Source organism: Anopheles cruzii, chromosome 3 (assembly GCF_943734635.1).
Source record: "Anopheles cruzii chromosome 3, idAnoCruzAS_RS32_06, whole genome shotgun sequence".
NCBI lineage: Eukaryota > Metazoa > Arthropoda > Insecta > Diptera > Culicidae > Anopheles > Anopheles cruzii.
Window position 1 is genome coordinate 64,404,275 of NC_069145.1, and position 16,840 is coordinate 64,421,114.

At 50.1% G+C, this 16,840-nt stretch overlaps 2 protein-coding genes across 2 annotated transcripts; one reads left to right on the plus strand and one right to left on the minus strand.

Moving 5' to 3' along the window:
• Positions 1-5,522: 5,522 nt before the first annotated feature.
• Positions 5,523-9,670, minus strand: LOC128270783 (carcinine transporter). The gene is made up of 6 exons (XM_053008201.1): positions 9,407-9,670; positions 7,715-7,939; positions 7,385-7,558; positions 6,340-7,190; positions 6,057-6,276; positions 5,523-5,991 (listed from the first exon to the last, which is right to left on the minus strand). The coding sequence occupies exons 1-6, from the start codon at positions 9,518-9,520 to the stop codon at positions 5,569-5,571; spliced, it is 2,007 nt and encodes a 668-aa protein (XP_052864161.1). The 5' UTR covers positions 9,521-9,670; the 3' UTR covers positions 5,523-5,568.
• A 3,958-nt stretch (positions 9,671-13,628) lies between these two features.
• On the plus strand, positions 13,629-16,572 carry LOC128271782 (SET domain-containing protein SmydA-8). Its single transcript, XM_053009419.1, has 3 exons — positions 13,629-14,452; positions 15,416-15,642; positions 15,732-16,572. Exons 1-3 carry the CDS (start codon positions 13,764-13,766, stop codon positions 16,322-16,324), a joined length of 1,509 nt encoding a protein of 502 aa, XP_052865379.1. The 5' UTR covers positions 13,629-13,763; the 3' UTR covers positions 16,325-16,572.
• Positions 16,573-16,840: the final 268 nt, after the last annotated feature.

Consider the following 16,840-nt stretch of genomic DNA (forward strand, 5'->3'; position numbering starts at 1 on the left):
TCAGGTGGGCGCGCGCGCTCAAAACCTGTTCTGACCACGATGGGGCCAGTCTGGAGATTGATTAATGTCCCACGATACGGCTACCTACGGCGCAGCTGGCGCAGGTTGTAGGATTCGCGGGAGATTCACGTCTTGGGCCACATTAGATCCACCCTCGGCCTCGGCACACTTAATTTACGCTAATCGCCCCACTCTCTCTCTCTCTCTCTCGCGGCAGAACGGCACGGACTGCGGGAACCGAAGAAGGTGGAACAGCTGCAGATGAAGATCATCAGCAGTCTGCGCGATCACGTCACGTACAACTCGGAGGCGCAACGGAAGCCACACTACTTCAGCCGGTTGCTGGGCAAGCTGCCGGAACTGCGGTCGCTGAGCGTGCAGGGGTTGCAGCGGATATTCTACCTAAAGCTGGAGGATCTCGTGCCCGCACCGCCCCTGATCGAGAACATGTTTCTGGCCAGCTTACCCTTCTAAGGACTGTAAGTCCAACAGCGCGGGATACAAAAGACACACAACAGACACAACAGTGACTAGCAGCACCTAGTGTAACTAGACTTCGGGCCGGGCCGCAGACGTCAGAGCCCAAGTCCGTCCACGGGAGAGAACGTGGAGCTCCCGAGACGGATCGTCATCAGATCGCACGATCCCGTCGCATCTAAATTTAAGTAAACTTAATTTAGGCAACTAACTTTAAGACCGTGTGTACTTTGCGTGTGATCATAGGCAGATAGTACGTAAGTGTGTGTGTGTGTGTACGTGTGTGTACGTGTGTCCGCGGGGTGCACACTCTCACGGTAGGATAAACAATTTATAACAAGCAAAAGACAGATGACAACAGTAAAATCTCCAACCAACTTTATCCCGCCACGATAAAGTGTCCAAGGGGGGCGAACCGGCTCAAAATTTATGCCAATTCGTGACCCGGGACCTGAGCCTCGACGATCGCATCGGATCGGATGATTTATGGGACGATTTTTCAAAACATTTTTTTCCGCGCGCGCCGCCAGCATTTGGAGGAATCGCCGATGCCGGGACCGCGGCCGGGCGACGGTGTCGGCACTTTGGTGCTGGTGATTGTTTTAAATGCGTTGCAATTAAAGAGCGATTACCGGTGATGGGTTAGCGATTCTCACCCGGGGCCCAGAGACGAAGACCCCCTCTGGCGGAGGCTGTGTCGCTTTGCGTTATTACTTTTTCGTAGCCAAAAACCCGTGGACACCGTTGAAACGGTGACCTGATCGGCCGGCATGAATTATGCATGCCGCTGCCGGTTGGAATCGCGCGACTCGGGCGGGCTGGCGGGCGAGAAAGTCCTGCTCGGCTCCACCAGCCCATTATCATGCGCGCGGTCGATGCGATTATTATGAATGTAGATTGGCCGCGCCCGGCCCGGATACTTGCGACAGGACCGTCCGTGGGGACGCTAATTTATTGACCGCCACCAGTGTTTTGTTGGTCGAAGTTTTCACGATCGTTTTTCACTTCTCTCGCGACTTTTTTCCGGAACTGACCGGATTGCGAACTGTGTTGGGTCGGGGAATAAATCACAATTTGGCCCGGCAGAGACCAACGTCAATTTTAATGGAAATTGTGACCAAACTCATCCAACCGTCCCGAATGTCGGAGGCTCCTCTCCGGAGCACGGAGCGTACGTGTTTTAAGTAATCTTTTAGTAACATATCTCTCTCTCACTCTTTCTCTCTGTCTGTCTGTCTGTCTGTTACCCTCGGTTGAATAAAGTTAGGTGGACACAACTAGACAAGTACAAAAGTGGGCCGAAATTAGCCTGGTAAGCTCTGGCCACCCTTGGCCCTCGGCTTCTTCTAGGTTAGGGTACACGGTAAAAAGCGCAACGCAGGAAGAAGTAAAACCTAAAAAAACCCAGTTAGGAGGCAGTAAACAAACCGTTTCGATTCCTTTTCCGGCACTCGCCGGTTAAACGTAAGAATCCCCGAGTTTCTGTCTGTCGCACGGCACGCCCAATCTCGAGAACATTATTGCGATACTTTTATGCTAGTCCGATAATTTTAATTGTGAAGACACGATTGTGGCTACCCGGTGGGCCCTTTATGGACCCCCACGGTCACCGGCGCGGCGCAGGATGTGCGCGTGACAAATGTAAAGGCGAGCAGAGCAGTTGAGACAGAGCACAAATTATGTAGCAAATCGGGCGATCGTGAACAGTGTGTGTGTGTGGCGGACAAACAACCTCCCCCCCACTAGGCTTAGGAGAAAATGAAAACAGGAAAATTGATTTATGAAATAGGGCAAGCAGAGCAACAATTATATCATTAGTGGTAAGACCTCGGACCCGGGCAGCCCGTAGAGTACCCCGCCACCAGTTTATACGTGTTATATGTGTGTCTGTGTGTGTGTGTGTGTGTGCGTGTTTGTTTGTGCCCCGTGTTTTCGGTCGTGTAACGCAACATACATTCAACATGCCACGTATTTAATTCGAGCGAGCCCGACCACTACTTGCTACTACTGCTACTACTAGCACTACTACTACATACGTTACGAGAATTACGTTACCAGAGCTTGCCATTGAATTTTAATTTGTTACACATGATATTCTTTCTTGGAGTTTAGTTGTATTTGAGGCGATGCGTTTTTTGTTTGTTTCTTTAATTAGTTCTTATGTTAGCTTAATTGTTTTCTAAAGCATTACTCTGCGTAGCGATTGTTGGGGATGGTGGCGATTGTCGAGTTTATGTGTGTTTTTTAGTTGTTAGCCGATTGTATTGCTGTTCCACTAGACAGCCCATTTGTGTACATAGCATTTGTGTAGCGTTTAGCGAGTACCATTGTAAGATCCCAAGAGCGCAAGACAGTGTGGTAGGTTATTACAAACAAAACAAGCAAAAATGGCTAAGAAACGCGAAACAGGGCACACTACAAGATGCAGTTGCGCAGGGAATGCACTTTCGTATCCATCACTGCACAAAATGCCCAACCGAGAACTCGTTTTCCACTCTCAGCCACGATTCACAGTTCGGTTCTAGCGGCGTTGCGGTAGTCGTAATCTATTTCACCTGTGCCTACAGAAAAATACACAAAAACACACCGAAACTCACCACAAACATGGAGACAACCATGGCAAAAAACCGCACAACGGTACGGATCCGTAAAACAAAAAATGGCAGCAGCAGTTTGCCTTAACCAAATTTCGAACAAATTCTGCCTTTTCATACACACGGCGTCGATCGGCGTCCTTATGTCCATTTTTTTCCAAGTGCAACAACCAACAACCAGTCAGGAATTTCCGAGTAGAACGTAGGTTTTCGTAGGACACAAAAACAAAACGCCCGAGTGGCTAAAGAATTATTACCACGAAAGTGCCATTTTGTAACATTCTTTCCACCCCCCGCGGCCGTACCCGAAGCATCCCCTGTTTGGACTCTCTTTCTCTTTCTGTCTCTCCCTCTCGGAGGACACGCACTTACCGATTTTTGTATGCCAAGTAGAACCGAGGGTTACCGATAGCTTTTGGGAAGCGAAATACACTTTCCATCGAAACACAAACCTGTGGATGCCTTGTAGTTCGGAACCGGAAGCCGTGGAATCTTGTGGAAGCATCAGCAAAAAAAAAGGATCGAAAAAGACTACACGACGACACTAAATTGAACCTGATCCTAAATCTCCGGGCGGCGTGATTGAGAACTCTATATTTACTTATACACACTTCCCCACATACACGCGAGTGCCGGGTCCGGTTGATGCAACCGGCGGCGGCGGCGCGGTGTACTAAAAATTGATCGATACAAAACAAAAAATGGGAACCAAATTTTCTTCTTAGGTCGAGATATACAAAAAGGAAAAAAGGTACGGTGGCGTAATGTAGGGCGAGAAAAATTTACATTTACACATTTATAAACTTAGAAATGGGATGGGCCGCCAGCGGAACGGAGCGAGCGAGCTGGAGGCTGTAAGAGCGAAGGAAATATTTGGAAAACGAATCCCTAAGAGTCCCTCCCCGGTTTTTGCTGGATCAACCGCTTTACATTCGACCGCCCCCGAACGACCGGGGGGGGTCCCCGACATTCGCGAGGGTGCTTAAAATATTGTTTCGGCCACCGACCTACTGACTTGTGATATTATTGATAAACCACTCTGGACCCTTGCTCCTCCTTGCTACTAGGATCTTTCGTTTCGACCCTCCGCTCGACGTTACACGCCCCCTCGAACGATCTACAAAACATCCGTCCAGTTCATAAAATAACTAACATACTGATTGCAATGCTTACGAAACCCCCAGTGAAAACCAGTAGCAACTAACTGTTGGATGTGTCCCTTGTATGATTTGGCACCGGGTGCCGGTGCCTGCTCGGCAGCTCGGCAGCTTCCTGTCCCTTTGTGTTACTTAGTAACTTATTAGATAGATTAATTCTTGTTTATTAGTACAAACTTTACGATAGGAGGTCCCACGGTCCCACGGTCCCCTGCGTGGCAAGATCGGCCCCTATCATCCTATTAGTGTAGCAGCCAGTCGACTCGGTGATTTCCGACGCCCACGGTCCGGGCTCCGGGCGGGCCGAAAGCGAAGAAAACGATTTCGAGACATATCCCCACAAAAAAAGGATCCTTACACGCCGCGCGGCAAAGGGCGGCAAATCGTTCCTCTCCGTGTTTTGTCTCATTGCAACGCAACGTATGTCGTGCAGGACACACAGGGAGTGAAGAAACGGCACCTGGCTGAGGCAGAAAACAAAACAAAACAAAACAGAAATAGATACCGAACAAACGATATACCTGCTAAGGAGAACCGTCTAGGGAGTAAGTTTTACTTTACGGAAGGAAATAGTAGTGTTAACATAAGCAGATGCAAATCGTTATTTAAAAACACAGCAGCGGAACACTTTAGCGGTGGACGGCGATTCGTGAGAACTAAACCGATACAACACAACAACAAATGAAACATAAAAATGGCGCGCACATATAGCAAGAAAAGAAGGAGGGGAGACAGAGAACAGAACAAACATACAATACAATTTATGCTGAATGTTATTGTCTAATTTATACGAGCAAAGCTAGATGGAACTTGTATCAGAGACAGGAAATCAAACTGGTAAAACTGGCAACAGATACTGGGCAATCCGTTTGCGCTCCGTGATGGCCGGAGATGGCCGGAGATACCCAATAGCTCGTAATAGAAACAGAAAATAGTAGGTAAAGTAATAGATAAACAAGAAACCATTCACAACAGCTCCCAAGCAAGTGCAAAACAGGGCAAATAAAACTAAAGAAACAAGCAACAAACGGAGCGTTCATGGGCAAACCAAGGGAGCAAAACATTAAACCAATCTACGGAGCAGAATCCGTTTATCATGATCATTACTGTCGACAGAGTATATAAAGGGACACCAGGAACTTGCTCGAAACGGGATGGCCCCTGTTTTAACATACAAATATGTACAGCAACCGGCAACCAGCGAGAGCAGCATGCAAATCCCATGAAAGAGAAAATCTCGAAAATATACATATACGTATTTCTTTATTGTTAATACAAAAAAAGTACATCCACAATGTGCCGCCTTTCATTGGTTCGTTCCGAAGTCCGTTGGTCCCGGCTCAGAACCAGTACGTGAGCTGCATGGCACCGTCCCTAGTCTTTTGCGTGTCCATCGTGCTTGCCTGGCGCACCAGACGCTTCATCGACTGCCGTCGCATGCGGGCCACTTCAAGCGGTGTCTTTTCGGTGCTGGAACCCGGAGTCGCCGGTACTCCCGCACTAACCGGTACGCCCGTGTTGAGCTCCAGCGTTGGATCTGAAGGGTCTTGCGATAGGTTTTCGTACGATCCGGCCGGGGACTTTTTGCTCGGTATACAGCGGAAGCACTCGTCGAACGTCCAGTCCTTCCCGAACAGCTCACCTTCCTCGAGCGTCTGCGGAAGCCGATGGTGGAGCGTTTCCGGTAGCCGCAGGCCCGTGAACCCGCCGAGCACCGATACGAACCCCATGATCACCAGCGGCAATCGAAGATTTTCTTTGCCCTAAAACAGAAGGAGGGATCGTATGACTTGTCAACGGCGGAGTCTAGCGAAGTCTCCTATATTACCAGATAGGTGATGAACGGGATCACGATTAGTCCGAGTCCACCGATGTAGCTGGAGGTCCCGATGCCGACCCCTCGGACCTGCGTCGGGTACAGCTCACCCGCGAATGGATAAATGATGAGAAACGATGCCGAAATCATCGACTTCGACAGCAGATACAGTATGAGCGTCTCCGTGACGGCATCTTCCGAAAGGACCACCGTAGCTACACAGCTTATACCGCTGTTAAGGAAGGGATGTTTCGTTAGATTCAATTGTTGTCCGCGAGCATGCACCTAAGCCTACCTCAGTATCATCAGCAAACACATGGGCCACCGGCGGCCCCAGCGGTCCATTATGATCCAGCAGATGATGTAGCTGGGAATTTCCACCAGCGACGAAAGAAAGAAGCTCAGGTACTGGTTTTCCCCGAGCGACGGACCGTAGTAGCTCAGCCCCAGGTACACGGTCTCGTTGGCGAACCAGTTCAGCGTGATCAGAATGGTTTTCAGTCTCATGTTGGGCGTCTTGCACAGGTCGAACGCCCCGATCGACGGTTCGTCCCGTTTCGTGGTGCGACTTTTCTCCGCCAGGACGCGCTCCTGGAGTCGCTTCCGGAAGCTTTCGGGCAGCTGCTTCCCATTGACGCGGGCCATCTTCTCCAGAATCGCCAACGCTTGCTCCAGCTTGCCCTTCATCAGCAGCCACCGGGGTGACTCGGGCATGACCAGCAGGTACAGGAAGTACACCAGAAAAGGCACGGACGTGTAGAGCGTCAGTCCGACCCAGTCCCGCTCCAGATAGGTAACACCGGCCAGCATCATGATGCCGAAGGTGTAAAACGTGCAGGTCATCACGGTGACGAACGAGCGGTAGTTTGGACCGACCAGCTCGAGCGCGATGATGAACGGGATCTGGTAGACGGCGGGGATCGTCAACCCGACAATGACGCGGCTGAAGGCCCACATCCAGAAGTTGGTGCTGGCCGCCGTGATGAAGCTACCGGCGAGCAGCGTGGCCAGGCAGGAGAAGTACGATATTCGGCGTCCGGAACGATCGTTCAGCAACCCGAACAGGTACACCCCGACCGGACCGCCCGTGTTCAGGGCAACCAGACCAAGCGTCGGATAGATGTCATAGTCGCAGACCAGGTTAAACTGTGGACGAAGTCGAAGAACACAACACCAGGGGGTTAGTACTTATCTCTGCAACCTCCTCTACATATTGACCATCAGATATAGCAACCTCTAGATATTAAACATGGCGGTAAAGTCCCAGCTCTGAACTGGTGTCATTTGTTTGGTGTCAAACCTCTTTCTCTCGCTCTCGGTAATTCCCGCATCGTACTCACATCGATCACTATCGATGACTGGACGACGGTCGTGTTGTACTCCCAGCCATCGAGACAGGGTTCGGTGGGCCACGAAGCGTTCGGCACCAGCGTATCCGTGTCGCTGTAATTCAGTATCTCTTTCCAGTCCACTGCGTAGCGTGAACATTTGCTGTAACTTTCCACCCCGTCGCTCTGCAAACAGAAAAAGATCAGAATGGAAAAACAAAGGCTGAAGTGCATCTGAATAGCCTAGAGCGGGGTGTTTTAATGGATCTACAAATGTCGGACTAGTCGGATGACTAACTCTAGGGGTTTTTTGAACGATTGTAACCGTGCGTGTGTCGTTACCTCTATCATCGGAATTGCGTACATTCTTCGCTCCTCGGTGGTAAAGTTTTCCAGCTCCGGCACGCGGCACCAGTACTGCTCCGGTGTGTCCGTCATGAAGAGCTGGTTGAAGGCACAGAACCCGCACGGAATGCAGGCCGGCAGACAGATCAGCCACAGCAGTAGCTTCTGGTAGCGTCCAAACTCACCGATCACCGGTAGCAGTTCGTCCAGATCGAAGGGTTCCTTCGCAAAGGGAAAGTTCATGGAAATTAGCTAATGATACAGTGTGTGGACGGCCGCCAGCCACCACTAGACACGTGCCTGCTCGAGCGTGAGAACTTGCCACTGGTTCTCGGCAAAACAGATTAGCCACCCGTTACGGTTGGGTCGACCCCGGATGGCCCTTCTCCTGAAACTTGCTCCTCTTAACCTCAAAGCTCATTACGCAATCAACGAACTACGAACTGAAACGGAAACTTGTGGCAAACGCCAATCTTCCAATGCAGTCAATCCCCGCGCCGAGTTCAATTACTTCCGGGATGCAAGAGCCATCGCCGAGCCCGACGTTCGACGAAACATTTGAGGCTTAATGGAGGTTTATTGGATTTGCTGCGACCGGCAGCACCGACAGGTGGATTAAAGCATTAGCACATCGTTTGTAGTCCCATCCCATGACCTCGATGGTTCGGCTGCCACCGGGCGAAAGGGTTTTTAGGTTGGCAGCGCGCGAGTTGGCAGTACATGGTCCATTACGAAGTTGTTGCATCACGGAAATGGGAGCGGAGCAACTTACGGATCGACAAAGTGTGCCGTTTGTAGTAGTTCTCTTTATTTTTTGAACTCTTTCCACGGTTATTCAATCACCAACTGTCCCAGAAGGACAATGTTAAACCTACAGATATCTACGCAAAGTACACAGTGGACACAGAAAAATAAATTAATCAACCCCAGACAACTGGGGTTGGGAAACCCCAACAAGGGGATCGTACAAAATCGGCTCCCTCCGTTTGTAGAATTCCACGCCCAGCTGCTCAGCATCCGGGAGACTCAATTAGCATCCGCTTCGTGTGCCGCAGTGCCGCATGTCACATTCTTACATCGTTATTCAATTAACGATCGTCCATTTCGCGCGATCCTCGGGCAAACTGTCAGCACGCCAAGAACCTTCGCCATTGTGGTGCCAGTTTTGGGGTACTTTGCACGCGGAGTGAGTTATATCCGCGCGACGTCCGAATCGGGGGCGTATTTCGAAAATAAAACCATTACTGAATGCCGAATGCTGAAAATTCGAGAGTAAGGTCGTACCGTATATCGTACATGGGGACAAGGCTGTGGCTGCTTCGGGAGGTCGATCGGATCGGGCTAAACAGAGAATCCTTTCCCACCGTACCAGATTACAGTAAGGCAGCTTTCTCTCCAATTTCGAGACACGAGTTAAACGATTGTGGTTGTGTCTTCAAAGACGGTAAAGTAAAATAATATCTTGAACAGTTGTTGAACATATTTGCGTTGTTCGTTTGGTCTTGAACCCACATTTTAGGTACAAGCCTTGTTTGTGGATCTTATCGAGTGTTTTGTCTTCGAATCGAAAAGCACCGTAAACTTCTTGGCAGATAATCTAGTTAATAGTACCAATGGATTGGAAACTCTAGAAAAATTTGCACTTTACAGTACGCACTTTCGACCACGCAGAAATTAGATTCCACTTACATCCGACGGTACCTCCTCGTTTCCGCGGGCATGAAGTTGTTCTTTTTCTTCGGAAATCTCCGTCTGTCGTTGTAAATTCCGGTGGGACCCACTCTTGTGGTCGTTGTTATTCATTTTCTGCACTCGGTTTTGTGTATCCGCAGTGAGGCAATCCGCAAATCGTCACTTCGATGTTGTTGTTGCGTTGTTCCCTCCTTAGTGCTTGTGCGTCGAACAACGTGCTGGTGTGTAATACTGCTCCGTCTGGTCTGGTTTATCCTTCCACAGCCGGCTAGCCAGGCAACGCGTCGCCTTCGACGACAATGACGGCGGAGGAGTTGGTATGCAAACCGAGGTTCGTGATTGTGACGTGATGCCACCGCCGTGCTCCACCACGACCCCCCCCCCTATTTCATGGTCACGATTATTTAATTAGTGCGAAAAAGAGGTTTGTGCGCTGGTCCTGTTACCGTAACCGCGACGCGTTCTAGTAAAACTCGCAGTCTGCTCGATTGCACCTAGTCCTTCCAGCCACACAGCCTGCTGTTTTTAATCGACACAAAACTCGTAGCACTCCCGGCACGAGACGACACACGAATGCCCGAATGGGCCGTTGTTCCTTGAGGCGGGCTCAACAATTATGCAAACAACGTGACGTTTCGGGCGAACGGTGGTTTTGATCCGGGCGCTCAGCTGGGATTTCCCACGTGTAGAAATTGATTGGGCGTCTTCAGCTCACTTCACAAACCTATACTGGATGGGGCACTTACAAAGTCGTAAGGCTGTGTCCTTCAACACTCTGCGCTTACGGCATTCGAAACGATGATAGGATTGTGACTGCGCCGAACGACACCACGCAGAACTTGCACGTTTTAATCGATTTTGTCACACTTCACTTGGCTGGCCTGATGAACGCAGGGTTCCAGGTTTCCTCAGCGCCTTCCACGTATGGAACACGTATTTCGGGTATATGTTGGGTAGGTGGTTAACGAAACGGTTAACCTATCGGCTTCAGTTGCGCAATTGAACTGCTCCACAGTACGTCCACAACTACGCAACGTGCCCACTGCGATCACTGGTCAGCGAGCGAATAGGCACAACCCAGGTTCCTGGTCGCCTTCGAACCGAAGTGAGGGCGCCCGCCAGCTTCGGTTGCCGGAGTAATCGGAGACTCGGCAACTAAATCCAATTATGGCAATCATAACACTACGGTGGCATATCAACACACGCGGAGTGACACCCGGACAGAAACCACTAAACCTCCTACGGCACGGCCGTACGGTAGAGGCGATCCGATGCGCTCCACTGGACAACCCACGAACTAATGGCGGAGAGCGTCGTCGAGCGATTCACAGTGAGCCTCCGGGAATCGAAAACCCACTTCGACGACGACGCCTCCGACGACGGTGTCAAGGCGAGGTGGCCGTGAGCACGAACGTATCGCCAAGAAGTGGGTTTGCGCGGGAAAAGTATACACCCGCGCACGCGTGCTGCCAGTTCTCCCGGCACACGTGCTCCAGCTCCTCCGAACCCGTCCCGAGCCGTTAGTCATCGGGCGCGCTATCTGAAAGCCGCTCGCGAATAATTATTGTATTCAAATCGCTCGAATCCATTCATAAATCAGCTCCCAAGGTGGTTGGCGCTGACCGAACTCGCCACTGGCTCGCCGCGTTCGTGAGGTAGTGATCTTTGGCAGCATCCAGCGTGCCTGCACGCAGAGCCACCTGGTCATGGAGCGACCGTCTAACTCTTCGAGCCGCGGCAATAGAAGTTCAGGGGGCTACCTTCGACGGTGGCATCTAGTCGCGTGCCGTTATCACATTATCAGGATCAATGGATCGGGTGGTTACTGAATTCATTCACATTCCGGACCGGTCAGAAATGCGAGACTCGCCTACAGTCGGTTGCCTCGATCGCGATCGCCGCCAATGACTGATCGACCACTGGCACGTACCCCAACCACAATTGATTCAGCCTCAAGCGCTACCGGATCGGATCCGCAGAAATACTCATCAATTCCGCCGGCAAAACGATAATTAGATAAGTGCTCTACCGTGCCTCCAGTGCCGCGAAGCTATGTGACTAATTGTTTACTACACCAGGTCGCGGTGATCTATGACGGGTAGCGATTCGAATTATGCGGTAGCGTTACTATCAATCATCTTGGAAAGTTTTTCACATCACGTCGATAAGGGTTTCCCTTACTCCAAATGCTGATTCTGGTGAGGAAGTAAACTCAGCCTACAGGCGAAAGGAATTCTTTCATTGCAAGGGGCACGCACATTTGCCAAATCCAACTAGGTACTTCTTTTCATATCGATGGTCAATAAAGTCGGGTTGGCGGACTTAAATTTTCCATAAATTTGTCGGCGATCAATATAGAAATAACTACACTACATGAACATCTCAAGAAAGTTTGGACGAAGACTCCCGAAACAACGACTAGTATTGGAAAAGGGTAATCAAATTGTACCTATGTTATCTATCTTTTTCTTCTTTATATTTTTAAAGAAAGTATTTTTGCAATAAGTATTCTATGTATTAGTCTAAGTGTACCAGTGCAATCGAATGAACGAACAAACTGAAATACAGTCGTGTCAGAACAGCTATCAAGCACAGTCCTCTCTCTTCGGTATGCAACAGTTATGTTAGTTACACTAATTATAAATCAAGAACGGCTGAACCAATTTGGCTATAAATTGATGGAAACGTAGCTCGGCGGTGGACTCGTACCGGGACGGATATCCGTCAGCAGCGAAAACCACACAGTGATTGGCAGCCATCACCAGTGGCTGACGCCGAGCCTTCCGTCGATGGTTCGGCTATCGGCTCCGATCCAGATGCGCCGCAAGTTCAGCTTTCCAGGCAACCTGCGTCGCCTGGGATGTGTTTCCCTCGTTGCTCAGCGTGCGTAGCAGCACCCTGTTCCCGTCACTCACCGTCCTTCCGCACTTTCTTCCTACCAGGTGGGCAAGGAGCTGGAGCGGAATCTCGCGGCATCGCGGATGTAGAAATCTATTGGTCAATGAAAGAAATGAGGGAAGAAAGTAAGGTAAGACTCGTAGTAATGCACGAAAAAAAAATCAGTTTCCGTCGGAAGCTTCAGGGAAAACATTTGGGAGAAACGTTACTCGCGCTTTTCTTCTCGACGGTCTTCTGGAGCCGCATAAACACTAAGGAAACAGGAACCAGTCGCTCCTGGTAGCCCCAGTGCTCCAGAAAACAGCACCAAATTGCACCAATCCATACGCATGAATATTAAAATATTGCCAAAAAAATTGTTTGGCCGTATCATGAAATATTATTACGCAATTTGTATTTTATTACGAAATGAGGATGAAATGAGGCGTGGCGACGAACGCCGGTAACAGCTAGTTTTACATATTTATATCGATTTCAAGTTTTTATTATTACCTAAAAAGCAACAGAGAAATCAAGAGAACAAAAGAGTAATATGAGGTAATTAGCTCTACATAAGCTTAAACTTGCACAGTTAATGGAAAAGTTAAATTTAACGTTATAATTCCTTTTTCTCTTGTCGCAACGTTGTCTTCGTTATACCCAGTTTTCTATGATCCACCTTGTTCTGAGCATGTTCTGAGTTTCTATGTTTTGTGAGAAATGCGACAAAGTATATGGCGCAACTGAAGCAGACCACTTCAAATACCTTTCGTGTGCATTCTGGCACCGACTGGATTACATCACTGAAATCGAACCGTAAAACGCGGGATTAAACCTTCGGGAGGGTCCAATTCGTGAGACGTGTTGTGTCTTTCACAGCCGCAGACGACTGAACTCACGCGATCGGGAAGCAATGAGAACATTTGCTCTGATTTGCGCTCTTAAGATGATGTTGAATTTCTTTAGACGGTACGAAAACCCCCGAAAGCTCCCGAAAGCGGTCGAGACTCTCGGAACCTCCCACAACATTCGATTACGTTCGATCAACAGACCCGCATTCGGCTCTTCTCATCCTGCAACGCGCCGTAGTCCTTACGGAAAGCAAGACCGGTCAGCACGACAACACTTCATCGCCAGGTCGTCGGAGAAGCAATAGAAGTGTGATAAATGGTGGGACGAGGTGCTACGGAGACGAGACGAGAGCGTGTTCGGAGGACACCAAAAATAAACCAACCCACTGTCGATGGCGTCCGAAAATAGCGATCGTTCTCGATCGTGCGCGAAAGGATTAGTGTGGCGCGCAAGTGTTGGTGTGCGTCAGCGAAGACCGGGCCACCGTTGGTGTTGGTCATGGCCTCACGGTCGCAGTCGGAAGATAGTCCGCGACCGGATCGGATGTAACTCGCCGAGTGAGTGAGGGAAGTGCTTTTCTGGGTTTCTTTTTTTTGTAAGGAAGTGAAACCGAAGATTCGTGGCAATGGAGGAGACGTACCGGGTGTTGGAGTGTCCGGAGCTTGGCCGCTACGGTGTGGCGGCCCGGGACTTGCGTGCCGGCGAGCGGCTCTTCGTCGAGCTTCCGTTCGCGATTGGTCCGAAGCTCGACAGTCCACCGCTCTGCCTCGAGTGCTGCTGTCCCGTCGATGGCGGGGACACTGGGCCACGGTGTCCCCGTTGTGGTTGGCCACTGTGTGAGGACTGTGCCGCAGTTCTGAACACCCCCGAGCTAGCCACCTACCATCGCGGCGAGTGTGCGGTGTTTGCGGAAAAGCGTGTCCGGTTTCAGGCCGTGGAAGACTCGACGGCCGGTTGCGTGCAGCTTGACTGTATCACACCGTTGAGGGTCCTGCTGGCCGCGGAAGTGGACCGGGAGCGGTGGGAGCGCGAGATCGCCCTGATGGAGTACCACGGCGAGGCGCGACGCGATGAGGCCAACTGGAAGGTGGACGAGCGCAACATCGTCGAGTTTCTGCGAGGACCCTGCGGGCTGGCAGAGCGGTTTTCTCCGGAGCTGATCCAGCAAGTGATCGGCGTGCTGGATGTGAACGCGTTCGAAGGTCACACTTGCAATGGGTACAGCGTACGGGGCCTTTACCCCCAGCTAGCCATCATGGCACACAACTGCGTGCCGAACGTGGTCCACTCGATCCATCCGAGCGAAGACTTCAGGTAGGTTCCCGTTCCGTCAGATCGCATTGTTGTAACTGCCATGCCGAGCTCGAGTTGCGCATTCCTCCGGACACCGGGACCCCGAGCAGCGCCAAAACACTACCGACGGGGGGTTTGCAGAACTCGCACACGCCGAGCGTAGCGGTTGGCGTGGTAAAAATAGAGTTTTCCACCGTTTTCGGCAAAACACCACCAACGGCGAGGTGGCGATTCTCTAATTAATGGCCCCCGGCAGCGGACGAGCTCCAACAGGCGTCCGTTTTGCGTTGCGTGTTATAAACATCAACAAGAAATGCCGGTCCACGGGGGGTTGGGGTGGTCAAGTCTTTCCTTGCCGATTCTCTAATCGATCGATCGAGTTTAACGATCACCGCCTCGAAGAGTTGCGTTTCTAGTGGCATTCTTTGGTCTAATTCCGTGCCTGCATTACTAGACGTCAATATCTCATCCATTTATGTTCTGTCGGCACCACCGATTAGCTGGTGACTCGCTCACCCAAAAGACTAAAGATCAAAAAGTGCAAAGCGTATATCAAAAGATGTTTTTACTTAATCATTAAAACAACAACTATTACAATGTAAGGGTCTATTAAGATCATTCTTGTACGAACATTTAAAACTAAACGAAGATGACCTTCAAAACGCCGCCATGTGATGCCATTTAGTTTCGCACCCATTCGGATTGCTTTCAATATCCCTTTTTTATGGTAACAGTTGAACTGTGAGTTTAATTTAAGTTATCATTTTGATCGTTGGTCGTAGTTGATCATTATAAATTAACGTTTGCTACGTACCTTGAGGGTTTTTTATGCAATTATTAAGTAGAAAGCGACTGACCTAGAAATAAAATAAGAAATATTAGAAATATCTGGCATTTCGTTCTAAACCTCTGTTTGATACACCATCTTGTACAAGAGTCGGGTCTCGATTTATCCATCGTTACACCTTCGTTCTCCGTACTCAGATTGGAAGCACGCATCGCGGTGGATGTGGCGGAGGGCGAGAAGCTGTACACGACCTACACCTACACCCTGACCGGGACAGTCGCTCGTCAATCGATCCTGAAAGCCAGCAAGTTCTTTACGTGTCTCTGCGAACGGTGCGTCGATCCGACCGAGCTGGGCACACACTTCAGCTCACTTCTCTGCAGCAAGTGTGTCGGAGGACTGGTCATCTCCACCAATCCAATAGGTAGGTTTCGATGGGAAGAAAGGGTCTGTACAGGACATAGGTGCCGATGCTTCGACTGATCATCCTTCTCACCCTGCACCACACGCTAGATGAGCAGGCCGACTGGAAGTGTGGTCATTGTGATTTCAAAATAGCGGGGGCCATTGTCCAGAAAGCCGTCATAACGATGCACAACGAGCTGGACGAGCTGGTCTGCCTGGAGTATGATGCCGGACGGCTGGAAGCGTACGAGAGGCTGTATAAAAAGTTCCGCACTGTGCTACATCCACTCCATTTCATCAACACCGCGATACGGCACAGTTTGATCGAGCTTTACGGTCGAATTCCCGGCTACGAGATGGCTGAGCTACCGGATGTGCTACTCGAGCGCAAGGTTGAGTTGTGCCGGGATGTCCTTCGCGTGCTAGAGGTTTTCGAACCGGGTAGATCGCGTTCCAGGGCCATGGTGCTGTATGAGCTCCACGCTCCGCTGATTGTGTTGGCCCAGTCCGGGTTCGCAAGGGGCGAGGAAACGCGCGACGGCAAAACGTTCAAGCAGCAGCTGGCCGAAGCGGCCACGATATTGGAAGAGTGTGGCAGCATCCTGGAGTGGGAGGATCCGACCACGCCGGAAGGCATACTGGCGAACGTGGCCAAACAATCGCTGTTACAGCTACAGCAAAGTATCGACAGCCTGGACTAGTAGCGATGATCGATAGATGTGATGAAACTACGATGCGCCGCGTGGCACATTGTTTTGCCGTTTTGTGCCGTATGCTTCGCCGTCAAACACTTGACCGCACCGGCAAGCGTTAGAAGTGATTGCTTAGTGTCTAGCTTAGTTCTATGGTAATGTTTCCTACGATACTCCATTTGTTCCATGCGTTTATCTAATGATCACCGTTTAATTAATTTACAATAAAGGGAATGCAAATCCGCATCTCAACGCGTCACCCGAAAGTGAATATGTACAGTTTATTGAAGTGGCCAAGAATGCGAGATTGTAGATCTTCGTTCAAAATCAAGAATGTAAGGTGGTCGTTGTACCATAATCTCAATCAGTTTCCCAAATAGTTCCTGTCCGGCATTCGCTGTTTTTTGTTCCACTTTCTTCAGTTCAAAGTAATCTGTTTCAACTTACCTAGTCACTGGCGTGTGATAAGGCACCATGCGTCTCCATTGGGACACTAGACCTGATTGTGCGATCAATTGCATATCA